Below are 26,752 nucleotides of genomic sequence, written 5' to 3' on the forward strand. Positions count from 1 at the left end.
GGAACACAGAGCAGCTGGTTTCAAGGATGCCCTATGAAGTTACTTGTTGTAATGACAAAGCTCCAAGATAGGAATTCTAATTGTATGAATTTTATGTCAGACAGGCATATCTGAAGCCATTCAATAATATAACAGTCTATCAGGTAGGTGAGGGAGATCAGTCATAAACCTCCTATCACTTGATTTAGAGACTACAAGGTTTAGTCTCTGGAGTTTTCAATGGACGCTACCATTATTTTTTGCTACAGTTTTGTTTCCTGAAGGAACCAAAGCAAGCAACTGGACAGAAAGCACTCGCCTGGAATTTCTACAGATGAAAATTAAGCCACAGTCGGCTGCATTTTGGCAACTTAGAAACTGAATGAAGAGCAAAGCTCACTTTGGATGCAACAGTCTTGAGCCGGCTACAGTTGTGTTGAAAGTTCTGCTTCTAAGTCAGTTTCCTTGTAAATTGGTATTTTGTGAGAGGAAAGCAGACAGCTAAGAGAGATTCAAAGGCTCATTGGAACCCAATGGATGGCCTCTTAACACTCTATTGTAGAACTTCAAAATTCCAGAGCATCTTTGCATTTAGACATTTTGGCTTGACACCAAATTTGTCACCCTTAGTGGTGAGTTGTGAGGCCAACTGAAGAGAAATTTGGGGACAAGGTGGCACATAGGATTGAAGGAAAGGGTGAACCCCAGGACTGAGATGGATGTCAAAGTTTGCAAATGTTATTGGATAGAATTGCTTAGTAACACAATTGGCATGACTTTACTGAAGGCTTCAGTCCTCCAAAGACACTAGGAAGATCTTAATGGCTACACACCTTTTACTACCCTACGAACAATTGCAGTCTTCATTCCTTAAGTTGCAATGTCATCATTCAAAACATTTATCCATATACATAAAGACAAAAAAGGGGGAAGGTAGTATTTTTTTCAAGTATTCTTACTTTCGACCATGGACACCAATAGAATGAAGATAGACATAACATTTAAACAGTGGGCACATTAAGCTCCTCACCCACAGTGTTCATACCAGCAAGCCAAACACTGGAACAGCAGTCAGTCCATGTTCAAGTAGGTGTGTGACTTTTTAGAAAAACACATTTTATTTAAAGCCACATTCATAAGTGGATTAATTTATTTGGTCATTCTTCACATTGTTTTTCCTATGAAAAGCCAGCCAGCATTTAAACAGTTAAAAAACTGTTCCAGGAATGTGTACAAGCTGGATTTAATGATGTCACTTGAACTAGGCAATTGGTACTTCTATAGCTGGCTTTTGCTCCAAATTTGTAGAAGAAGCTTTTTGAAGTTCACCCAGGTAAAAGATACATTTGTCCTGAATGTGGTGAGAATACTTCCAGACTGGCCCCATGATTCTTAAAATGTCATGTCTTTCTTCATCATCAAAGCCAAGGGACTCTTACAACAAGAGAACGGTTATTTTCTTCCTTAGCATGCATCAAAAACAAGAGATGTATAGTCCTACTTGTAATTTTGGAGGGTTAGTGCAACAAAGAAGCTTATGTGCTCTCATTCTACTACGTCTACAAGTCAAGTGTCAAAACAGCTATAACAGCATTCGGATGTATTACCAAAGCATCCTGGAATGAATCAGCATAGCTATACACAAGTATAATCCCAATGCAAGTACCTGAAATGCTTAACAGGTGTGTTCTCAGAGAATTCCCCATAAGAGGACCCAATCTGCTAAAACCTCTATGCTGAGAACACATACAAAATGCTGATAGTGTAAGATGGAATACCATTCAGCAGCATTACTAACACATACAGAATATGTCTACATTCCTATCAGGTGACGTAGAATACGGATATTTGTGAACATTTCCACTGAGTGTGCAGACCTGGAACTTCCCGCCCACCCCTCCCATGAGAACACCATGCCCATCTGCATACATAGTATAACCCAGTAGTTGCCATGCTAAATCAAACAAACAAAGAACCCCATCTCCCCCTATTTTTAGTGATGGTCACAGAGAATTCCCTGATGGGAGCACAAAGTTTATACACAGTGATGAAAACTGGAAGCAGTTTTCCAGTGTAGAAGCCCCAGCAATGATTCGCTGGAGATAGTTAGCATTGTTGTGTTATAGACCGTAGTTTAATTCCATAAGCAAACCAAGACATTTCAGAGCTTATCCCATTGATGTGATGGATTGGATTTTGGGTCATTCTCCAGTTCTTGGTGGTTGTCTTCCTCTGGCAGTGCCGTTGCTTATGCTTTATTTTTTTTACCCCCCTCCCCCCATTTTTCATGAAGGAAAACTTCACTTTTGTATCATCTGGCAGGGCAGCAGCTTTAGAGGCTGGTAAGGTTTATGGAGAACTCTCTGACGAGGCTGTTAAAAACAATAAAAACAGACAGTAAATACAAGCTTACCTCAAAGCAAGGCAATTACAAGGAATTGCGGCTGAAACAAAAGGTCAGGGTTGTGTTATACAAATTATACAACCGCTAAAGATAAGCAGTCCCAGACTTATTTTCCATTCTGCCCCAGCATCCTCTGTACAGACTTCACCCAATACTAAGCACACAATTATTTCACTGGATACAAATCAAATTGGGGATATTTGTAAGGATGATTCAAAGTTGTTTTCCCAGGATACGGCAGCACATTATAACCTAATACTGAACCACTTTTCCAATCCTTTTCTGAAGTCATTGTGTCTGGAACACCAAAGGGATGCTTTGAATATCAAACCCTGTAATCACCCAATCCAGATGACTTCAATTCCCCCCCCCCCCCCCCCGCCGTGAGCCACACCTTCAGTAACCCCACATCTTAGAGGTATACCTCCCAGTGGAGAATGACAGAAAACACTGAAAGTGAAATAGCCATTTCCTGTGCCACGTGCTTTCATTAATGAAATTTATGACCCTGTTTTATATATTCCAGTTATATTGCATCAAGAACGGCATGTTCAAAACAATCCTCCGCAAATGCTGGGGGCATCTCGACTTCTTTTCAACTTCTATAAGTATGCCTTCTTCCATTCCGTTTCTTATGCCTGACCTTTATTACTCAGCTGCCATTTTCTCACCCACTTTTGCCTGTCATCAAAATCCACTGCTTGAGAGGTATGTTTCTGGAACCATCAGAATCTTAGTTTTAGCAAGGCTGCAGAATTTAGAAGTTCATAGATGGAGGGGGCCTTGCTTTAGGCCATCTAGTTTCAGCATCCCTGAACAGGTTGTTGTTCAGCTTCTGCTTGAAGACTTCCAGGAAAGGACAGATTATCCACCCCTCTAGGAAATAGCTCTTCTCTTACTGCCAAGACATTTCTCTTAATGTTCAACTGAAAATTAAACTCCTGTAACTGAAGCTTGTTAGATCTCGACCTGCACTCTGGGGGACCAGATAACGAGTCTTTGCTCTCTTCCATATGGCAGCCCTCCTGGTGTTTAAGGAATGTTACCATGTCCCTCTTCTGTTTTATTTTCTCCAGGCTAAATAGATTTGTATTAACCTGTTCAATTTATAGATTAAAACCCCTTTGATCAATGAAAAAAGTATCCCCTAATTAATTTGGTAGGTACCACATACATTTTTTTTTTAGAAATAAAATAGTTACAAAAACCATGGGTGGCAGGCACTATCTTAAGACAGGCATTTTCCTTCTCACTAACGTAGCATAGATACCTCTTTTAAAATGCTGCCAGTTATGAAATGTTAATGCAACATTGAACTCCTCCCCCAAATATGATTCCCCCTGAAAATAAATGTCCTTGCTTCCCCCCCTCGCTCTCTCACTCTCTTTATATATATGCAACTATAATAAGCAATTAATAGATTAAAGCATGGATCCTCAAACTACGGCCCGCAGGACAGATCTGGCCTGCCATGCCCATTTATTGGCTCGCGCCGCTACCCCCTGTGCACATACCACCACCTAGCTGCGTGGGAGGGAGGTGGTGGCTTGCTCACTCGGAGTTGGTTTTGGACTCGTTGGGAGGTCTCCGAGAGAGCAAGCCGCCCCTGCTGCCTGCTTGCCCCACACACATGCTGGCCGCTGCCTTGCAGTGCAGGCGGGGAAGCGGTGCTGTACACGCCCGACACCGCCTTGCGTGCGCCCGATGCGGACGACTCATCGGCCCGCGTGCCCAGACCCCCTCCTTACTGGCCCATGCCCGTCGCTGCCACCTTTCCACTGGCCCCCTACTGAAAAAGTTTGAGGACCCTGGATTAAAGCTAATCTGGTTCACCAACTGAGATGAATCAGCAGGATGATCACTCTGATTTTTTTTCCTTTCCCCCATGGGTTAACTTTTTCTCCAGTTTGGGCCCCCTATTCTCAAATAATCTGTGTATTTTAGGATAAAAATGCAGATTCCACCAACTATTCTTTCACTTTATGGGGGTTGTGCTGATTCATATTAGTGAAAATTAGTATTCATACATGGGTGGAAGGAGAATGGAATTCTGCTCAAAAATATCTAATTCCATCAAGGAGGAGGCAATGGAACAAGGGATGCTTGGCAATCCACAAAATACAAATGCAGCAGATTTAACAAAAGTTCCTACAGTGCTAGTGCAAAGCAAATCCCAGCCTGTTGCTCCAACGGGCAAGTTCTCACAAGGAAGTAGTCTTTAATGAGGTACTAACTTCCTACAAGAAGCCCTTGAGAGAAAGCCTGGATCAGGGATGGGATGGGGTGTGGACCAGGAAGAGATCCATCCCAGGAAAAACAGATTCAGCCAAGGAATACCAAATATGCAGTCCACTATCCCGCCTTTTTTACATGGGATGATAACAACCATTTCTATGTATCAAGAGTATCAAGCCAAAATGTATGCAATTCCCACCAACATAGAAAGCTCCCTTCTAACTGGTGAAAGGCAAAGAAACTTTGTGCTGCCCCTAAGCATATCCAGAATGCCAATATTCTGAGTATCATCCTGTTGAATCTTGCTGCTTAATTTTTTACAAAGCTCAACAAAGGGGCAAGTTATAAATTGCCAGAACACTTACATGATGGCCAAACCAGAGAAGCTGCCAATTTTCAGCAGCAAGTTAAACACTGACGCTTCCCCTTTGCTTCAGCAAATTCCCCCACACCCTGCAAAATGTGCACAATGGTGTGTAATTAGACACTCTGCATATAGGTGTTTTACATGAACTCAGCTCTTGATAAAAGATCACTTATAAATAAAATATACTCCAGAAGAGCCATGGATCTTGGCCAGCAAACAGATGTGCTCCAGGAACAATGTTAAGATAGCTGCTGTGGCAAGCTAATGTGGATCGCTGCCAGGGGCTGCAGAAGAGACAGAGCAAGAGCAAGGAAGGCTGTGGGTTCCAGTAATTTCTTGAGGGGCACATTAAGGGTAGGCTTTCTCTTGATTCTGATTTGCACTGAGCTGTGGAATGTCATGGGAGGTTACTGCTCTAAGCTTCCTGTACTGAGGTCACACCACCAGCAAATAGAATTTCCAAACCTCACCTCCAGTGCACAAAAACAGGCAATGATGTGTGTATTTTTTATTGCATAGTATTCTGACAAAGCAATCCTCTGATAAGCGGCATCAATGAAACACAAGGTCAAAGGTGGACCTGAACAGCTCAGCAACTTGATGGGAAAGAGATATGAAAATGATAAAACACATCCTGGTCTTCTGGACCATCTCAAAGAAGTTGGGTAAGCACCAGGACCGGGTATACATTGCTTTAAAACACACACACTAAAGTTCCCACCAAAATAATCTGAGTTCTCTTTAGGCAACTAAATTCTGTGAATATATAAATTAAGCCATTTTTTGCATCTGTTGCTTCTTTTCTGCAATTTAATCTATTTCCAATTGTCGCTGAAATGGGCAAAGAGCAACGTTAGTCTGCCCCCTGACCAGTGCAAATATTGTTCACCCTGCCTTTTAACCAATTTCTTCACACAAACTTTTAAGCATATCTCTATAATCATAAGGTCTAGAAAGTTGCTTTTCTTTAAAACCAGACTTGAGATGTTTAGGATTTCATGACCAAAGACACATTGGGTGACCTCTTCTGTGTTCCCACAGAATTGTAGCAATTGCACAGTCAGCGTGAAGCCCTTTTTGTGACAAAGGACCCTGTGAAGTGTGCAAATTAATGGAGTACAGCCAGATACTAAATATGTAGCCTACTATGTTGAATGTTATTTGCATGTCTTTAATATTCATAATGTAAAGCATTGAATTATTACATTTAAAAAAGGACCCAATTTTGGAGTCCTTGCATTCATTGGGCAGAACACTGGAGAGGAGAAAAAGACTAACTTTTCAGCAAACAATTGGATAGACGATAGCCGCCATGCTTTCCCTTGCATTGCCACAAACGAAAGGCGCAGAAGTAACAACTTAAGAAAAGGTGGGAAATGAAAATGCAGGGGACGGTGGCTTGAAGTGGGCTTGAAGTATTCATGAGGAGGTCAAGCTGTCAGAGACCCACTGGGAACTGTGGCCCTACACCTGCTTGTGGGGGGAGGCTTGAGCTCAGGTACAGAACTGCTTCTTTGTATGAAGAAGGTCAGAAAGGTTTGTTGTAGCTTTGGCCATGGGCAATATAGGAACATAATGCTCAGCATGTGCAACCAACACCATCTTACTTATTGGGGGCCTTGTGAAGTCACTATTAGCCCAAACAATTGGCCCAGTAGACCATTGGTCCATCTAGTGAGGCTGCTGAATTTCTTAATTAGCCTTCTGATGGGTTGAAACTCATGCATGTATAACGCTCGCCCTTGGACCGATACGATCTTAAGAATTTGCACTTGATTTCAGAATAGAGGCTGAGCTTCAGCTCAAACACCGCCTGCCTCTAAACCACAGCAGTTGTGTGCATATGCCGATTTGGTTGGTTTAGCCTTTTTCTTTCAGGAGGAAACGCAGTGGTGTCGCTTTAACCGTTTTGGGGAAGGCTGGCATTTGAACTCTTAAAAGAGTAATTTTTGGAGAAATGCATACAATTTTTTTCACAATTGCCTATACTGATCTAGGTATCTTTCCTCTATGCATTAACTGCCAATAGTGAGTGTATATTACACAAAAAATTCCACATGAAATCAACTAATTAAGAAAGGTGAAACATGATCTCATGGCACATTATAGAATTGCACACTAAAGCTGCTAAGGTGCTGTGAATATGTAAACACTTGTGGAATTGAGATCTTTATTTAAAAAGACTTTCATCTGAGAGTCAGTGGAGGCTTTGGTTACTTTCTGGGAAGGAATAAATCCATTTGGAGTCAATCGTAAATGTTCAGCCCTGTCCCCCCCCCGGCTGCCAACCCCTAAAGAAACACTAGATATCACTCATAATCCCTCAAATATATGCTTGCCACTGATGCTGCGGAGGGCCACAAAACCCACACACAAATCCACTGTAATGGTGCAGTGCAATTCATGTTGCTCAGAATTAGGGTCAAATTAGAAGTACATGGTTCTTGTTATGTAAACTGCATCCTCAGGATTGCAGTGTGGGGAGAGAAGAGAAGTTTAATTGTTTCCTTCCTGCCAGAATTTTCGCTTCCTGAACCTCTAAAAGCTGCTATTTGCATTTTAAGGAAGCCAAGGGAAGCTTCCAAGAGGTGATTTTTGTCACAACTGTGGCAGAGAAGTGACAAGCTGAATTTCCCTTTCACACTCCCCCATGGTTCTGCTCATGCTTCCCTGGGGTGGCTTTCTACAGAGCAAATAAAGTGCATGCTAATTGCATTCATGCAATCTGTGTTGCATCTAGTTTGGCTTTTTGCAGAAGCTGATTGTTATGCTACAAAAATATTGTCTTCTAGGATGCAATCCCCGGCTCTTGTAACCTTTCCCTGGCTTTACTTTGAAAAGCTGCATATTGTTCCACCCTGACCAGAGATGTGAAGGCCTGGAAAAAAATGGGGTGTGTGGGTGGGGGAAGAAACTTGGAAAATTAAGGAAAATATGTCCTCATTTCTTCAGGGAGTTCTGGAACATGTGAGGAAAGTTTGGTTTGCGCCCCCTCCCTCGCCTTCATATCTCTAGCTCTGACATCAACGTCACAGATCCTGCATCTTTTGGCAGAATACAGTTTGTACAATGAATGGTTTATGTCCTGTGCTGCATTTCATTGCAGCATAAAGCTATTCCTCTTTCACTCCAACCTTAAAGTTTCACCTAGCTTTATCCACTGCCTCTCCCTTCTCAACCACCCACACCTATTTTGCTGTTCCAGCTTGGACTGGCTAGCAAGAAGTAAGTGGCTCATGGTGATATCAGATCCCAGAGTCAGTATATCTACCCCAGGTACTTAGGAACACAATCAAGAAGGTGTCCTTGCATTCAGATAACACTTATAAGGAGCTGGTAGGTCACTGTGTGAACAGAATACTGGCGAGATAGACTCTTGGACTGATTTATTTATTTAAAACATTTCTATGCCGCCCCCATCACAACAAAGCCTCGGGGCGGCTCACAAAGAATACATAAAACATACATAAATAATAATAATACAGTAATTAAAAGAAGAAGAAGAAAAACAACAACATTTAAAAAACCCCGGTGCATTCTCGGCTAAAAATTTTAAAATCCTAATTAATACAATAATTTAGCAATTAAAATAACTTTTGAATAAAAAGGTCTTAGCCTGGCGCCAAAAAACAAATAATGACGGCGCCAGGCGGACCTCTCTGGGGAGCGCATTCCATAGATGGGGCACCACTGCAGAGAAAGCCGTCCTCCGGGTACTCACCTTCCTTATATCATTCACAGAGGGCTCCCGGAGAAGGGCATCCGTTGCTGATCTCAAGGGGCGGGAGGGCATATATGGGCGGGAGGGCATATCCAAGTCCCAAGCCATTGAGGGCTTTATAGGTCATAACCAACACCTTGAATTGGGCCCGGACTTCAATCGGGAGCCAGTGGAGCTGACGGAGAACTGGGGTTATATGAGAACAACGCTCAGTCCCCGTCAGCAACCTGGCAGCTCTATTCTGCACCAATTGAAGTATCCGGACTGTCTTCAAGGGTAGCCCCACGTACAGCGCACTACAGAAGTCTAATCGGGAAGTTACCAGCGCGTGTGTCACTGTCGCCAGGCAGTTGTTCTCCAGGAAGGGACACAGCTGATGTATCAGCTGAAGCTGAAGGAAGGTGTTCCTCGCCACCGCTGTCACCTGAGCTTCTAGAGACAGCTCAGGGTCAAGGAGCACTCCTAAGCTGCGAACCCTGTCCCTCAGAGGGAGTGCAACCCCATTTAGGACAAGGCCCAGGTCCCCCATCCCGAGGCCCAAACCACCCACCAACAGGACCTCCGTCTTGTCTGAATTGAGCTTCAGTTTATTGGCCCTCATCCAGCCCATTACCTCGGCCAGGCACCGGTTCAGCACAGCCACTGCCTCACCTGGATTGGTGGAAAACGAGAGGTAGAGCTGGGCATCATCAGTGTACTGATGATTCCGCAGCCCACACCTCCTAATGACCTCTCCTAGCAGTTTCGTGTAGATGTTAAATAGCAAAGGGGACAAAATGGAACCCTGCGGAACTCCGTGGCATAACTGCCATGGCGCAGAGCCATCGTCCCCCAGCACCACCTTCTGGAATCGGCCATTGAGATAGGAGCGGAACCACCACCATGCGGTGCCTCCAACTCCCAATCCCGCTAGCCTATTCAGAAGGATACCATGGTCAATGTTATCGAAAGCCGCTGAGAGGTCCAGGAGAACCAACAGGGACGCACTCCCCCTGTCTCTCTCCCTGCACAGGTCATCGTACAGGGCGACCAAGGCAGATTCAGTACCGTACCCGGGTCTGAAGCCGGACTGAAATGGGTCCAGATAATCAGTTTCCTCCAAGAGTGCTTGGAGTTGTCCCACCACCACCTGCTCTAGCACCTTGCCCAGGAACGGGATGTTGGCCACCGGTCTATAATTGGCGGCCACCTCTGGATCCAGGGATGCTTTCTTTAGGACTGGCCGGACTACCACCTCCTTTAAAGGGGCAGGTACCCGGACATCTCTTAAAGAGGCGTTGACCACCTCCAGGATCCAGGTCCCAATCCCGTCCTTGGCTTTCTGAAGTAGCCAAGATGGGCATGGGTCTAGTAAGCAAGTGGTAGGACGTACTTGTCCAAGCACCTTGTCCACATCATCATGCCGCAACAACTGAAATTCATCCATTAATTGTGGACTCGATGGCGTCGATGGCGTCTCTCCAGTAGAATCTGATTCAATAGCAGAGTCAAGCTCGTGGCGAATCTGAGTGATTTTCTCCCTGAAATGCTTTAGCAATGTATGTTCTTTGTATGTTCTTACGACACAGCATTTTCAGGTTGGACCATTAATACTCGAGTTTTAGGAGGCATCAGAATGGATTTCATGTTTGCGAGTGCAGATGATCAAAACGTACAGCATGTAATTTTGAGACGAAGCATTTTTCTGAAAATGGAAGTCCTGGCAGATGCTCTCAGCAGGTAGCCTTTTGTAAAGCCAATTAGTCAGAGGTTATTGCAGCTGCTCCATGAAACATGACTGCCTCTCAAAAGAAGCTATAGAAAACATACCAATCCAAACTATATTCTAGTCCCCATCATGCAATGTCTCCAAGTAATCAGATGAACAAATGACTCACAACCCTCATCATGCTTGCTTGTGAAAAAGTCTTTTGAGAATTTGTAGAAAATGAGAAACAATTGGCAATGAGATAGAAAGACAGAAAGAGAAGGAGAGAGTTAGAGGGAGCACCTTGACCTTCTGTTGGGATAATTGTTTACTCTGGCAATTTGTGCTCCTGTCTTCTTCCCCAAACTCCTGTTTCAGGGACAGGAACTGTAGGAATCATGTGTTCAATGCGCAAAAGAGCTTCATCAAAACAATCTAGATTCAGAAGATGGACTCCAGAGTGGCTCTGATGATCAATTCGCACAACTAACTGGTATACAGTGCTGTAGCTGATCAGTTCCATGGCCATAGAGATATCACAGTGGAGTCCAATGAGTTAAGATTTCTCTAAAATTCTATGTTAATTCTGTGGTGATCAGGCTTTTCCTGAGTTCCATGTGTTCTGTGGACTTGTAGGCTGGTATTTTATTTTTGTGGGGTATTGGTACAGGTGTGCCATTGAAAAAAGATTAAATTCCACTAATAAGTCGATGGCCACTTAAAAGATACCTTTACATATATAACATACAAGCAGGACAGATTTAAGAAAACCTGTACACCACTATGCACAGCAGAACCCACTGTGTGATGGCTTCAGCACAGGCCCAGCCAAACACTCTTCCTGACTGCAATGCCCAAGTGACAGCAGAATAGGATGGGGGAAAGCTTTGGACAGCCACCACCAAGAGTCACTTGGACATTTATGGGTGGCTCTCAGAAGCAACTACCTAGCAGCTGCTTGACCAGAGCATCGGAGATCCCGATGCCACTCTTGCCATGAGACTCTGTAATTGCTTGGATTACCCCGGACTTGTTGCATCAAGTGGGTTCAGTTAACGCAGGAAGCCCAGGTGTGGCTACTAAACCCTCCAACAAGCCATGGCCTTATAAGCTGGGCTTATGAACTGTCCCAGCTAAGCTAGGGTGGGTTCACACCACACAACAAGCCCCCACACTGCCTCAGTCCATTGCAGCTTTGGACACCATCTCTTTTCTCAAATTAGGAGAATTTGGCCAAAAGGGACACACCCCACATCTCTCCTGTTGTGTGGCTGACTCTTGCTCCTGGCTATGCGAGTGCTTCTCTAATCTGAGTCAGTGCTGGTTCCAAGCATTATTAATGTGCTTCACTTGGTGCTCAACTGTATGAAGGATGTGTGGGAAATAGTGTGGATAGTGGCCTTGCATTGAAAAGAGTATCTGGCTGAAGAGCCTTGAATCAGCTTATTATGCTGCAAAAAGGTATGTTTCTGAAAATTCCAGCCAGTGGGATTTTCTATTCTTCGGAAGGGGAAGTTTGCATGCATTCAAAAACTGTGTCTTCCAGCTCCTGACTTAGGAAGTCCCCAGGGAGTTGAGGATGGGAGGAACTGTGGGTAGATTCCTGTTTGCACCCCAAAGCATAGACAGACCCTGTGGGTGTGGGGGCAGGGTCTTCCCCATCTTATCCATAGCAGGAAAGTTTCTAGCATACATCCTCATTGGAAGGCATTGCAAAGAAAAAAATACAGTCAGGTGTACTGAGCGGTCTGTTCAGGCATCAAAGCAACTGCAGATTAGAGAGCACAACTTTCCAGCAAACAGTAAATTTGAATGCAGTGGCTCATGAACTTTGCTAAAGTCAAAGTTTAGTGCAAAGGTTCACTTCAGGTCCACATTCTACTGGGGACATTGTAGGAAGCCACAGAGGCAGAACTCTGGAGCACACAAAACTGCTGAAGGAGAAGTTGGCATTTTTCAAACTGAGACTTTGAGCAACAACGTCCCTTTCAAAGAGATTTAATATGATTCAATTTATGGAGACAAAATGTAACTCTCAGATCATTTGCCTTTGGGTGATTACCAACCATCGAGAAAGTGGGAAACAGCCTTGCCTTGGTGGTTTATATTTATGGAGATAGCTGGGTCTTCTGGGTGAGGTGTTTAATTCTGCTGCAGCCTTTGGAAAAATCGCTGACTTTGCCGTCACACACTTAAAGGCCTTTTTGCTCAACAAATACATTGCAGCAAACAGCATTTTCTGGCACAGAGAATGGGTTGTGCAATCTTTAAGGCAGAGCATCACTTTCTTGCATGTGTTAAGGCTTTCACTCCATTTTAACTTTTATGAGCATGAAAAAGAATGAAGAACCAGAGTTTAAATGCTTCCTCTCTACTAGCTTCCCTTTTATCCTCAGTCAATTTCACACCACTTGCAAAATGCTGCTGATATATTTACTGTCAAAGTGCCCAATAATCCCTTTAAGCTGTTCTGGACTTTTACGTTAAAAAACACCATCACCAATGGAAGCCCAACATGACTTAAATTCCTTAATACCTGAGTGGCTTGCCTATTGCATGAGGGAGACTCAGCGCTCCACGAGACGGGAAGGCAACAGGCCCTTTTCTGGAAGTCTGGATCTGCCCATTCACACGCATTGTGGAGCTTGGGGTGCCCACATAAGGCCTGAAGACGCATGCAGATTAGGATGGCTGACTTCCCAGTGCCAGCATATGACACTAAAGATCCCTGCTGCATCAGACCAAGAATCATCTCATCCCGCTGCCTGTGGAAACCCATCAGCAGTGCATGAGCTCAAGAGCAACCTACTTGCATTCCCCAGCACGGGGGGCACATAGGATTCCTGCCTCTGATGCTGCGACAGCAGATATCTGTCATACCCAGGAGCCATTTTTTGTCCAACCTCCACGAATTTGTCTAACTCTTCTTCAAAGTCACCCAAACTGGTGGCCATTGCTACACCCTGTGGTGGCCAATTCCATGGAAGAGGTCCACGTCCTTCCTTCCCACAGGATTTTCTTGCCATTGAGCTCAGTTCCAGTTTGAGAGACTGGTCAAGGAGGAAATTGCCCGGTGTGAGATTGCCTAGCATCTCCCCATAGAACTGCTGCCCCCAGGAGGGCCCTGGGCAGCACTTAGCATGCTTGGTAGCTTCAGGGTCTGGCAAGCCATCCACTGTGTTCAATTTCCCATAGTCCTTCAGAGTGAAACTCCAGGGGCATTGTGGCACATGCAACATAGCAGTGGCTAATGGCCATTTGTCATCACTTGTGATACTACTGCTGCCTGTGACATGCCACAGGTAAGTCAACTGCCTGCAAACCTGCTGAGAGACCCCCCAGGTATCACTTCCCTGGGGTGCCTCACAATCAGAGTTCCTTGAGAGAGCCAGTGTAGTGCAGCGGTTACAGTGTTGGACTGTGACTCGGGAGATTCAGGTTCTAGTCCCCACCGGGCCATGAAGCTCCCTGACTCTCAACCTTACCTAGCTCACGGGGGTTGTGAGGATACAGTCAGTCTGCATATTCAGAAATGCCCTCCGTCTCTCAATTGTGCGTCCGTGAGAACTGTGTGTAGGGGTAAAAAGGATGGCGGTCTTGGACAATCATTCCCACCGACTGTTGGGTGCGTTCCAGATTATTTGGAATCAGAAAGTGCAACATATTTCAGTGAGATTGGGGAGGATGGATGAGGTCAAGATTCTGAGATGCAGGAGGAGAAGGTGATTATTTCAAGGCCAGACGCTTTGCAGAGTCAGGTAGCTCCTGGAACGACCAGGATGTACAGCCAGTGGGAGGGGTCTTTGAAGATGAGAAATTCTCAGATGAAGACCAGGCCTCCCCTGCTCTATGGCAAGGCATCCGCAGAGAAGGGAGGCCCAACGGCATGGGCAGCATGCAGAGGGGAGGTGTCTTCGCCTTCAGAGAGTCCCTCCAAGGGGGATGGGGCCCAGGCATAAGGAGAATTCCTGGAAGTAAACAGTAGTTTGGGTTCAAAAATCTGCTCCCTGCAGGCTCAGAGATTTGTTCTGGGTGATTTGTACTTGGGAGCAATAAAGAAAGTTTGCAAGGATAGCAGTCTATGGCTGGTGATTGTTCAAAGGAGGAATCTTGGCTCGCAACACTACGAGCCTTTGGGAATGTCTAAAAGCTTTCCAGGTAACCTACAGAAAACTCTTGGTTGCTTTACCTAACCATTTTTCCTCACATAATTTCTCAAACCAACTGATATGCAGGCCAATTCCCTGCCTTAGCTTTAGATCACCATACACATTATGTGACCAATGAGCAGTTTCTTCTTACTAGTGTTTGGCTTGTCTGTTTCTCATTCTTCCAACAAGTTCGGTTTGTCCCAAAGGGCAGGAATTGTCTTTAACAAAATGCATGGAAAATCAGAAGCATTTTACGATAATTTTAAATGCTACTTTACTGATATATGTGTTTTTGTTTGCACAATTTCTCTAATAAACACATTTCATTGGAGAACTGTATTAAAAAAAGATGAATCAATTTTAGTTTTCATCTCATTTCAAAAATACAAAATTAGGTAGGTTTGCATTAAACTCTGAACCAAACACATTTCTTCTCCATTAGAGCTTTGGCTAATGGACAGTATAGAAATATAATAAGCAAATAAATCAACCCCTATTTCTTAGATGTGTATTTTGGTCACATCTCAATGCAGTGCTGTTCCTTTTAATCCTGCTGTATGTAGATTTCTTTAAAAGCAAAACATCAATGAAAAAAGGCATGTTCAAAGCATGTGTATTTCATCAAGTACAGCTGACAATCTTGTGCTTTCTCAGTGCAAGAGTCTGCCATGTTGCAAATGAAGTGGCATGGGAAGCTTTTTGGAAGCATACAAAAAAGAAAAGATGTCCCATCACGTAAAATGAGTACAATGCAAGGCACATGCATAGGTGGGCTTTGACAGAGAGACTGCTTCAGAGTCATGTTTCTTTTCAATAAGTCTTCCAAATGATGGATATTTCTGGGTCTTTGTGTTGCCCAGGATTCTGCAAAAGCATCCCAATGCCTGGACTTTGTCCCTGATGTGTGATCCTGTATATAAAGCTTGTGCCTTGCGGTTTTTATTCAGCACAGCCAAATCTTAAGCTATTTCATCACTTCACATTTTGATTAATGTCAATGGCGATTCTCTGCTGGTTTGTAGGGTGAGAGTGAAATTGATAAATACTGATGTTTACCAAAGGAACTCAGGTCTTGACAGGTCTATATATATTTAAACCAACACCAGAAATTCAGTCTATGAAAGTGGAAAAGTGGATGCAGTCACTTGTGTTCTTGTAAATGTGTGGACTTGGTATTTGTTTTGCTTTTCACTCTTTAAAAGCATGCAGTGTCAAAACCACAGGCAAACAAGGATAATGGAATAGCAGCGTAAGTTTGGTATGATCGGAACCTATGCAGAATCTGTGAGCATCAGCTTCAGTGACTGAAAATCATCTGCAAAAGATCAGTTCTGAAGAACTTTGGGGTTTGGTAAGATGCTTCTCTCTACATCATGACAGGCCCTTCAGACAGAGTCATCTCGGTCATATAGGCAACCTGCAGGGATAGCAAAATTCAGAAGGTATTCACCATTCCAGAAGCATACTGCAAGTCTAGACTTCTCCTCTACTTCAGTCATAGCTGGCCCCTTGTGCAAACAGACAGTATGCTCCAGAGCAATCTGTGACATTGCAGAGAGTTCTAAAGGTTGCAAGATGAACTTGCAGAATAGCTTCAGATATAACCAAAAATGAAAGCTGTGAGGAAGTGCAGATGCCTTCCAATTCCTGTTCCTTAACTGCACATCCGAAAAAGAATATTGTCATCTTATCTTCCCAGGATGAAATGCTCACATGTTATCCAAGTGGGACAGGTGCAAAATGGTTTAGATGTGCAAACAGAAGTGGCAGAACTGGAAGTACAATGCTGTTATATTCCCTCTTCCACCTGCATTCATAGGAATCTGTGAGATCTGAGAGGGTCAGATCTGCTCTCCCTCTGCTCCCAAGCAGACAGAAAATGGAGATCCTGTGTTCTCTGAAACTAAGATTCTAGGATGCCAATACAAACGTACGAACAAGCCCAGGAAGAATATGAATGTGAGTGCTATGCTATAGTTTCAGCTTCCTGGGGACAGCTGGTAATGCTGATATGCCAAGTCACTATATTGTCTGCCTGCTTTGCATGGTCCCTGTACAAGTACATGATGCAAAAGAAATGCAAGCAATGCCATGTGACAAACAGGTTTCAGGTACAGACAAACTATATGCGATGCCAAACACATCACTGGGGGTTGCTGTGACTCAAGCAGGATCATGCACATGGGAAGCGGGATGAGCCCTTTCCTTCCTACACCACACTTCTACACATGCACGCACTGCAGCAACTGGGTTCCGGTGGAGTTTCCAAAGTTCCCAAGTTCCCAGTGAAAGTTTCCTCTCATGACAATGGGTGGGGGCGGGGGAGGGGCGTCTGTTGGGATGATGGCAGCTGGAGAGTGAAACCCCACTCCTTGTGAGCCTTGGGTTCAATCCACACCCCCACAGCATATGTACACACATAGTGGTTATTTGGAGTGAAATCAAGAGACAGATGTAATTTACACTGTTGTGTATTTCTAGTTTGACCTTTGGTCATCTTACTCAGCACTTTATGGACATCCTGCCCCATGTTTGAAGGATTTTGGAAATCAGCCAACCTTAATCTGTTGCGGTGATATGCGAGATGTTTGCAATTACCCCATTTTAATCTCAGGCATGTGAAAATTCACCAGGGAAAGTGCTAACATTACGTGCATGTTCGTAATGTCTAAAATTACATTTTAATTTCAGCCCAGAGTTTGTATTCTTGCTAATCAACTTTCCACCCCGCAAATTCAGTTATTTTATTCCATTAGAGTAAAGGCTCCCTCCCATGTCCTAAACTGAAGGCTTAACAGATCGTTTGAGGCAACATTAATGGACAAGGAATGAGGATGCCTTCCCAACACACAACTACATAATTCTTTTCCAGGAAAGAAAGAAATTACAGTGGTGGATGGTTCATATAGTAGAACCTCACTAATTTATACTAATGACTGGAATGCTTGCTATCAATTATTGAACTCAGAATGAGCAATAACAAACAGAGTAAGGCTAATGCATCATGAAAGAGAGTTTGTTCCTATATTTTGACAGACTTAGTTCGAATTACAATGCAAGTTCTATGAATAAGTATCCTCAAGTCAGCTCTGTAGCAACAGCAATTAAAGAAGATTGGAGACAGCCTATAGATGATAGGCAGGTAAGTGAAAGTGATCAAGGTAGGTAAGTAAAAGCTGTTGAGTGAACAAGATGAGTTGCCAGTTGGGATTAATGGAAACTGTGGTGAAATGCATCTGGAGGATTCCAGGTTGGGGAAAGGTCCACTAGTGAATTGTGTTTATGCCTCCTATTTTATAATCTTTATAATTAGAATTGTTTATATTATAATAACAAGTATAATTGTTTATCTTTTTTACCTTTTGAAATTTATGGCACTAAACACTATCCTGGGATTTCTTGTGGATGAATGGTAATAAAGTAATAAATGTATCAGAGCAATCTGCAACAGGTATGACACCTTAAATGTCTAAAGGTTTCTCATGGCTTCCATTCTCCTTAGAGTCACCAGCTCTATAGAGTAAAGCCAGCAGGATAAGTTCAATATGGTCACATCTCTTCTCATGCAAAAGCCAGCCATGCAATCATGGACTCTCTGTGCTTTCGGAATAGATTGAGTGGTGGGGTTAGGGTAGGGATGGGCTACCGCTAAGGGTGAGAGCAGCCAACATCTGGAGACCACCCAGGGCTACTCCCCTGGGTTATGGGAAACCAGGGTTATGGGAGGCAACCAGCATAGGAGTGGAAAATTACTGGGGAGAAACATGAAGCCTGAGTAGGAGTTAAACTAAAATTGTGTAGGAAATTGATGTCTCTTTTCCTGGAATGGGAAGACTAGGCAGGTGGTTGTCATTTATTTTAACCTGAAACTTGATCATCTTTCTGCCCCACCAGCCCAAAGAAGTGTTCTTTCTAATAAAGAATCCTTTGATTGTATGTAATTGGTTTTGAAGAGTTGTGTAATTAAACCGTGGGGAGCTAGGGGTGGGCAAGCCCATTTTGGGGGAGTTCTGTTCTTTGATATGTCATTCCTCTTCATCCTATCATACACTTTGAAGGACTCAGGGGCCAGAGGGCTGGATGTTGTACCTGACCAGATAGAGCAAAACATCAGGCTGGGAAAGGCATGAGACATGCTTGCCTACACTCTTGAGCATCTGGGGACAAGAAGAAATGAAACCATGCTTTTCTAGAGATCAGAAGTGCTTTGCTAGTCTCAGAGAACAGGGACTTAGCATAGGTCAGGCCAGCATTCCAGATGTTTTGGACTACAACTCCCATCTGTAGGGAGGTTGCTCTTCACTGGGCTGTTATGATTCCACCACCTTTCCATTCTCGTTGTCTGTGTGCTGTCCATAAGAATTGGAAGAACTGATAGCAAATCTATTTCAGTTTGTTCATACTTCCTCATTTTGCTACTAAACTGGTGATCTCCTCTTCCAATATTTTTCTCTTCCTCCTCCTTCCACTCCTCACATCCCCATGCATACCAATGCTCGTTAATTTTATCTTTGCACCTGTAAAAGCAATGGCCTTTCCTCCCAATTTAGGGCTAGCGCAGGACCAGTCAGCTTAGAGGATGCCTGAAACATTATAATCCACATATAAGAGGGCACTACATATTCGGCAGAAACACACAGTGCATTTCTTGGTGGCATCTCCCCAGTTGTATAGTTTGGCTCAAAATCTGTGGCTTTCCTTCTTGTACTGAAAGATATTCCCACATCTGCTCAATCAAGAACATGTTGTGCTATGACTATTTTTCAGCTTGGGTATTTCCACTGGTTCATGCTGGCAGAGGAACTATGCATTGTGTGATCTGCTTAGTGATTTGTTTCCATTTGACATAACATAGATCAGCTTTCCCCAACTGCAGGCCTGTCAGTTGTGCTGGGCTAGAACTCTCAGAATGCTCCAGTCAGCCGAGTTGGGCAGCAGGTTGGCACAAATTGGTATATACTAACCCTGGGATTTCAATTCTCTGAATGCTGGTTGTTGTCCAGCCAAAAGAGTGCAGAAGCAGGAGTAATCAGCAGGTTTGGGGGAGCCCCAGGTTGTGCAGCAGTACAAAGGTCCTTGGAAAACAACCCCAGAGATAGGACTTCACCAAAAAATAGCCCAGGGTGAACACGTGCATGGAGCACAGAAGACGGACTGAGTGCTGAAGGGGAGAATGAAATGACACATCCTGGAAATGGTCCTGGGAGAACTCCACACTGCAACATTTTGTTGCAGGTTCCACTTGTACTAACCAGTTACTTTCTCTCTAACCCAATGTAGGTGGTGCATTTTATTTAACATCTTCATCCACCAAATGAGTCATAGTCTGAATCGATATTTTGGCTAGTTCAGGAATGGGGAAATTATTTTCTGTTGTGGCCTGTATTTCCTCAGGACCAGGCATTATCTGTCATGGGTGGAGACAACCAAGCCCAACATCCTGTAATTTTATACCCTGGGCTTAATGGTCCTCCAGAGGTGCAAGCAGCAGCTTTAGATGGCCACACGTACCATTTTTGTTTTGAAGCACGAAATGAATAGTTCTTTGCTCAATGTCATGTGCATTCCATACTCTACAACAGCTTTTACGGCCCTGATAGGGCTGAGAAAAACAAACAGTTGTCTGCCAATCCTGATTAGCCACCCAGAGAGCCTTGGCTATCAGTGATATAAAAGTGAAGTAAACAAATAAATGATCTAAGCATGGGCAGTTTTGCATTTTAACTCATAGCACCATCAAAAGTATGGCATGTCCTTCTGTTGTCCTAATGTTAAATGTATTTACTTGAGAAGATACTGTATTTTGTCACAGAAAAGGAGAATACATTTTAAAAAGGAAAGCTAATAACAGGATCACCTGAAGCCATGCACCTGCTGGCTGCCCCCAACTATACTGTGTTTTAAAATAAGGGATGCTGCTGGGAGCTGTAAGAGTGTCATTCCAATATTTTATTGATTGATTGATTGATTGATTGATTAAAAGCTATAAATTTATTTATTCAAAGCCATCTTGGGATGGCTTACAATGAAAGCAAATAAGATAATGCAGCACACCATCCAACTAAGATAATAAAACCCTAGTTAAAAATTAAAACGATGGGAAAATAAAAAGGGTTTTGCCTGATGTCGAAAAGAATATAGCATTGGCACCATGCAAACCTCTCTGGGGAGCATATTCCATAGTCGGGGTGCCACTGTAGAGGAGGCCCTTCTCCAGGTGTCCATCCTCCTAATCTCCTTCAAAGAGGGCTCCTGGAGAAGGACCTCTGCCTCAGTTCTTAAGGGGCTAGAAGGCACATAGGGAAAGAGGTGCTCCTTCAAGTATCCAGAACCCAAGCCATTTAGGGCTTTATAGGTCATCACCAGCACCTTAAATTGGGCCTGGACTTCAATTGGCAGCCAGTGTAACCAACAGTGGACCAGCCAATATCCCTCTGGTTAAGCAATTTGGTGAGGGACTGGCCTTGAGCTTCAGAGCCCATCTCTTTCCTTCCAGTCTTTCTACCACCCTCTTTCTTTAATCTCTCTCCAGTGGGTTGCTGGGGACAGGACAAAGGCCGGAACGGATTGCTTCTGCAGCACTTTGGGAGGTAGACCAAGGCTGCATGTCATCATGGGACTGCGAGATGCTCACCCCAGGATTGTTCATAGCTCTGATCCACACACTGCTTCACCTAGGGAGGCCCAGAGAAACAGAACCCTTTCATAAGGACTGCCCGCATTTTCCTTGGTGCCTCTGCAAAGCTAAGAAAGGTGCACTTGCCTTCGGGCAGTGTTGCATCCAACTCGTTTTCCCATCCTTGAATCATCACCAAGAATCCAGCATGCACAGAGCTCAAAGTAGAAGGAAGGGGAGAAAAGGAAAGTGGGGTGGGGAAGCAAAGCAAATTTGGATTAAGTCATTCCTGGAAGAGAGTCATTTCTAGCATTTTAAAGAACACACCGAGGGTGTTGGCTCATGTTACGCCACATACAACCGAGTCTGGGCGGAACACCGTGTACTTAAAACATTAAGCAGTTGGAGCTCTTGGGATGATCAGCCCTGCAGACTTGCCAGAGCATGTGGCCACGACCTCTCACACTGCTTTATGAAACTGCAGTTTGGAGGTGGAAGGAACATTTGAGAGAACGTGCACATGCTTGAAGCGGGAAAATATCTGCCAGCTCTCATGAGCTGTAGCAGCCACACAGGGCGAAAGGACAAGCAGGGTGGGACGAGGGCCGCCCTGGAATCCCATATAGCATTGTTTGTGGGGCACACATTAGATGCATTTTATCTGCTGCTGGAGAAGCCAGGCTAAAACTGTGGCTGGCCCAGGTGGTGCCCAGGGCTGACCATACCATTCCACCGACTAAGGAGGGTGATACAGACACACACAGGGCCAGCCCAAGACATTCTGTGGCCTGAAACTGAGCAGCAAGTGGAACCCGACCCCAAACCAGGTATATATAGAAGTTGTACTTGATGGTCTCATATGGAGCCCATGAGACAACCATGCCTTAGCTGCACTAATGTTCTGCACCAAGACGGTTTTCCCTCCTGCCCAAGTAAATTGATGGTGTGCAAGTGGCCTCCAGACATCAACTCCTATCAGCCCTAGTCAACAAAGTTAATGGTGAGAGATGATCAGAGTTGCTGACTGACAGCATCTGGAACACCACACTTTCTCCATCCCTATTAGAAAGCTCAGCACATAAAATAGGATCACTGCTTTTTTATGGCAACCTAGAACTCTGTGCTCAGTGGGCAGGCCCTCAGAATCCCTTCTCTCAAATCAAAATAAGGTTCTTGGAAGAAATAAGACATTGTTGATTTCTTTCTAGCTTTCTTCCTATCCGTAGCTAGCAAACAACACAAGATAACTGCTCACTTAGAAAGGTATTGCATGGCACTAGAAACAATCAGATTCTGCATCCAGAATGCCACATTTTAAATCAAGGCGGGCCAGACTTTGTACTTTGGTTAGATATGCAAATATACCTATTTGAATATATTTGCATAATACTTTTTATTACCAAATATACTGACATTAAATAGATGCATTTATTGTAGGCAAGAGCTAACATTAATCCATTCATTTCAAAGGGTTCACTGCAAGTATGACTGATCTTGCATGTCACCCATTGCTTCCTCTAGCATGTGATCCAACAATGAGAATGCACACAAGGCCTCCCCTTCATTAATACTGCTCAAACGGAACCCCTCTGTTCAGAAGCAGTGTGCATGGCCAATGCGAGGAGAGGAAAGCAGAATGCTGGTGCCTACAGTCTGATTGGGAGTCCTGGAGGTCTGTGGCTGGGCCATACTGGCGACTGAATTCTAGACTGGGCCAATCTTTGATCCAATCCAGCAGGGCTTGCCTATTTTCTCATGATACAATTCACTGTGTTCACTTCACAGGCATTCTTGGTGAAGTGACAAGAAGGTCCTTAATGGACCCAGTTTGGGGAAGCAAACTTGTTTCAGTTAGGAAACCAAACAGTCTCTCCTGTAACCCCAATCTCATAGATGCACATTCCTTCAGTTGGAGTGAATTCAATCTCCCACCTGCAGGGCTGCTAGAAGGGTAAAGAGATAAAAGAATGAAAAGAAAAATCCCCCTTTGATGAGAAAACATAGGTTTCCAACTGTTGGCCATCAAATCTGTGTGATTTGTTTTGGGGGAGAGTGGTGTTTACAGAAAACTTCCTGACTGTTCTTGCCTAGAGTGAGAATTTGCTTCCTGTGACTCATGTTCCATTTAAAGCTGATTGGCATAAACTTTGTTTCTGCCTGGATGCATAGAAAAGGGTGGCCTTCAATGGAAATATGTAAAGACCGCGACCTCCCATCATGCTGGTTTCTCTAAAATTTCATCCTATGAGTGGAGCTCATAACATTTAGGCAGGAAGTTTGTTTCAAGTTTCAGATCTATTTGCTCAATAACTCTCTAGCCAGGCAAGGGAGACAGGAATCCTTTCTAAGAGCAGTAATTCCCAATCTTGTCACACAAGAACTGCTACTGTGGAACAAGAAACAAATACACAAAGGCACAATCCAGTGCATGTTCAAAGAGAACAAGTCTTGTTGAAGACTGCTGGGACTTGTGGCACATTTTTCTGTCTAAACATGCATGGATTGACCCTACATATTCTAGCAGAGGAAGATAACTTGTAGTTCTCCAGATTGTTGGACTACAGCTCCAATTATGCCTGACCATTAGAAATGCTGACTGTGTTTGATGGGGGTTGGAGTCCAACAAAATCCAGAAGGTCCCATGTTGCTCACACCTTGCTGAAGGCCACTCCTGGGAGTTCATGAGACACATCCACAAAGGAGGCTGCCTGTTGCAATTCAGTATGGTTTGCCTCTAACAAAGAGGTGAATGGGTATTTTGGCACACCTTTGCCCTGGGTGTAATTGGGCACAGCAAACTTTCTTGGTCTCCAAGCAGCTTGGGGTTCTGGGCATGCTGCCTTCCAGCCCAGAGATTGATAAAAGATGGTATACAGAAAAGGCACATTGAGAGAACTTCCTCTTTCTGTCTTTCATCATACAAGAATGAAATGGACTGACAAACTGAAGAACATCTCTACATTACTGACTAACCAAGATGTTGCTGGTTTAGACATCTTCAGAAGATGATCGGGACTCTGATGCTGGTCCATTTTAGAAGAAACCAAATTCCAGTCAGCCTAGCGTGCACCAAGAGCTTGTCTTCTGCTTAAGGGTACACTAGAAGCATCTGCTCAGGCACTGTGTAAAACAGGATGCTGGACCTGATGGAAACCTGATCTTATGAACCATGCGCAGAACCATGATTCATGCTGACACTCATGTTGACTCATGCAGAGACACAGAGATTCCTTGAGGCAAGCCAGGATATCAGAATACCCAGGCTTAGTCACAGGCTACTCTATCCCTGGATATATGCAAAAGTGGAAAGGACAGTGGAGGTTTTAGAACAAAGAACAGAGGAATGTTCATGATGGGATGCAAAAAGAACCCTCCAATTTAACTGCATCTTTAACTTTACTTTGCATCCCAATTCTTCTTCCTCTAACTACATCAGAAATGGGGTGAGCAATTCTTACCCTTATTCAGGGTTTGACAGAGAGGCTGTGTGCTGTAGTGGTTAGCATAGCCTTCCCCAACCTAGTGCCTTCCTGATGTGTTAGGCTGCAGCTTACATCCACCCCAGCTGTGAAGTTGTGCCGTAACACACCTGGAGTGCAGGTTGGGCTAGGGTGTGTTAAAAGCTGTCACCCCATCAAGAAGCGCCAGTTCCAAATTTCTACTCAGCCATGAAGCTCATTGGCTGACCTTGGGCCAATCACTGCACATTGGCCCATTGGCCCACCATGAGAGCCTTGCAGGACAGATGGAGTTAAAATATCACAAATGGAAACAAAAGCAAGATTTTGGGTTAAGAGTGAAGCCTGTCTCATCCATCAGAAGTTTGGGAAATGCTGCCGATTGCAGAAGCCTGTTATGATGACATTTTTCTTCTGGGCAGCCGGACTTCAGGCAATGCAATAAAGGTGCAAGATGTACAGTATTCAACTGCTCTGTGTCAGCAAAGCTGGCATGCAGACCCAAATATGTTAGCTGGCTTGGCAATCAAGTCAGCTTTTCAGACACCATGTCAAGCTGAACGTGGCCTCATTTAGCGGCTTTGCTCACACCTGGCATATCCTACAGACCAATTTCAAATGGCTGTTGAGACTCTGTCTGTCTGTGGCTTCTTGTGATGCTTTGATTTAAGAGCTAATGTCTAGTTTGAACCAATTTTAATGGGACTCACGTCCATTCCATGTATGCCTTCCCTTACAGCACAGTGGATCCGTGCAACGGGGAGGCGATTTTCACAGGCAGGTAGTTCTCTGAAGAAAGAATTGCACTTCTAAAATGGTGGGAGTGCCTAAAGACGTTTGTCACAACACCGAAGCTGTGAACCGTTTCATACCCCAGGTGGCCACTGTCTTCTTATTCTTCTTTTGAAAATAAGCTTTGCTAAAATTTGAGGTTACACTGGGACTCTCATGTGAAACAGAACTTGCTCTAAAGCTCACACTACTAGTGAATTAGAGATAAAAAGCCATGTAAACAGCCCTATATAAGAGGCCCCAACTTTGACTGTGGCATGCAAACTGAAGACACCAGAACTGGCATTCAGTGCAGTTTAACATCAATGGCAAAACAACTATTATAAGTGCAGCTGGAGCTTTAATTTGTAGATGAATAACCCTAAGAAATCAATCTGAATTGGTAAATTAATCCACAAAAGCTTTGGTCCATTCATTAGAGCAGGCTGGTTTTACATCAACAAGACTGAGAGTTCAGGGCATGCACTTCTTTCTTGAGGCCATTTTGGTCCTGATGTGTAATACTATATTAAAAGGGATAATAAACCTTTGCAGAGTGAATGATTGCATTTTCAAATTATTATTACTGGACAGCAACTTCTCTTCAGTAACCAAAAGGCTCCATATTAAGGTTTTGATGATAATGATAGCTCAGAAGGAAATGAAGTTGGAAAAGTGGAGGAACTTAATAAGAGCTGTATCAGGGGCCCTTGGGTTGAATAAGAAATCACACTGATCTCAGCTTCACAAGCTGCCCGAGGATGTTCAGGTCTCGGAGCCCCTTTCACATATAGAAGGGAGCAGAAATTTACCTGCCTGGAAGTTGTAATCAGTATGAAGCTTCAGAGTTAGTCCAGGTGTGCTCTGATGCTGAGAGCTCAGTTTGGTCAGTAAAGCAGCATGGCATATATCTCATTGGGTGACCATGTAGGCATCCCCCTGCCCCCCCCCCAAAAAAAAAGAAAGCACAAGTGGTCAGAGAGTGATGTAAATTTTGCACATCCAGATGCAAATCTAAAAACAATGACAATACTGTAAACAGCAATACATCTTATTATAGTGGGAAAGATTGTAGCCAGGTGGCCTAAGTGCCTTCTCAGTTTGTTGATCCTGATGGGCAATTGTGAGGTCCCTAGACTACCTCCTTCCCATGAGTCTTCATCTTTTAAATGGTCTTGGACTGGGCAACTTGTGGTCCTCCAGATGTAATGGCTTGCAACCCCCACAATTGCTTACTGTTGGCTATGCTGGCTAGAGCTGATGCAAGTTGTAGGCCAAAGTAACTGTAGGATTACACACATCCCACTGCTGAAAGAAAAGATGACTCAAACTGAGGACTGTCCCCTATAAAGTAAAACAGATG

At 44.0% G+C, this 26,752-nt stretch overlaps 1 protein-coding gene across 1 annotated transcript in view; it reads right to left on the reverse strand.

Moving 5' to 3' along the window:
- Positions 1 to 2,097: 2,097 nt before the first annotated feature.
- The window catches only part of SAMD12 (sterile alpha motif domain containing 12), a 219,406-nt gene continuing 194,751 nt past the window's right edge, over positions 2,098 to 26,752 (reverse strand). The window contains exon 5 of the mRNA XM_044421607.1: positions 2,098 to 2,351. Within this exon, the coding sequence (XP_044277542.1) occupies positions 2,329 to 2,351 (23 nt within the window). The 3' untranslated portion in view covers positions 2,098 to 2,328. The remainder of the gene's footprint in view (positions 2,352 to 26,752) is intronic.

The sequence above is a fragment of the Varanus komodoensis genome, unplaced genomic scaffold, assembly GCF_004798865.1.
Source record: "Varanus komodoensis strain SLA01 unplaced genomic scaffold, ASM479886v1 scaffold12, whole genome shotgun sequence".
In the NCBI taxonomy this organism is placed as follows: Eukaryota; Metazoa; Chordata; class Lepidosauria; order Squamata; family Varanidae; genus Varanus; species Varanus komodoensis.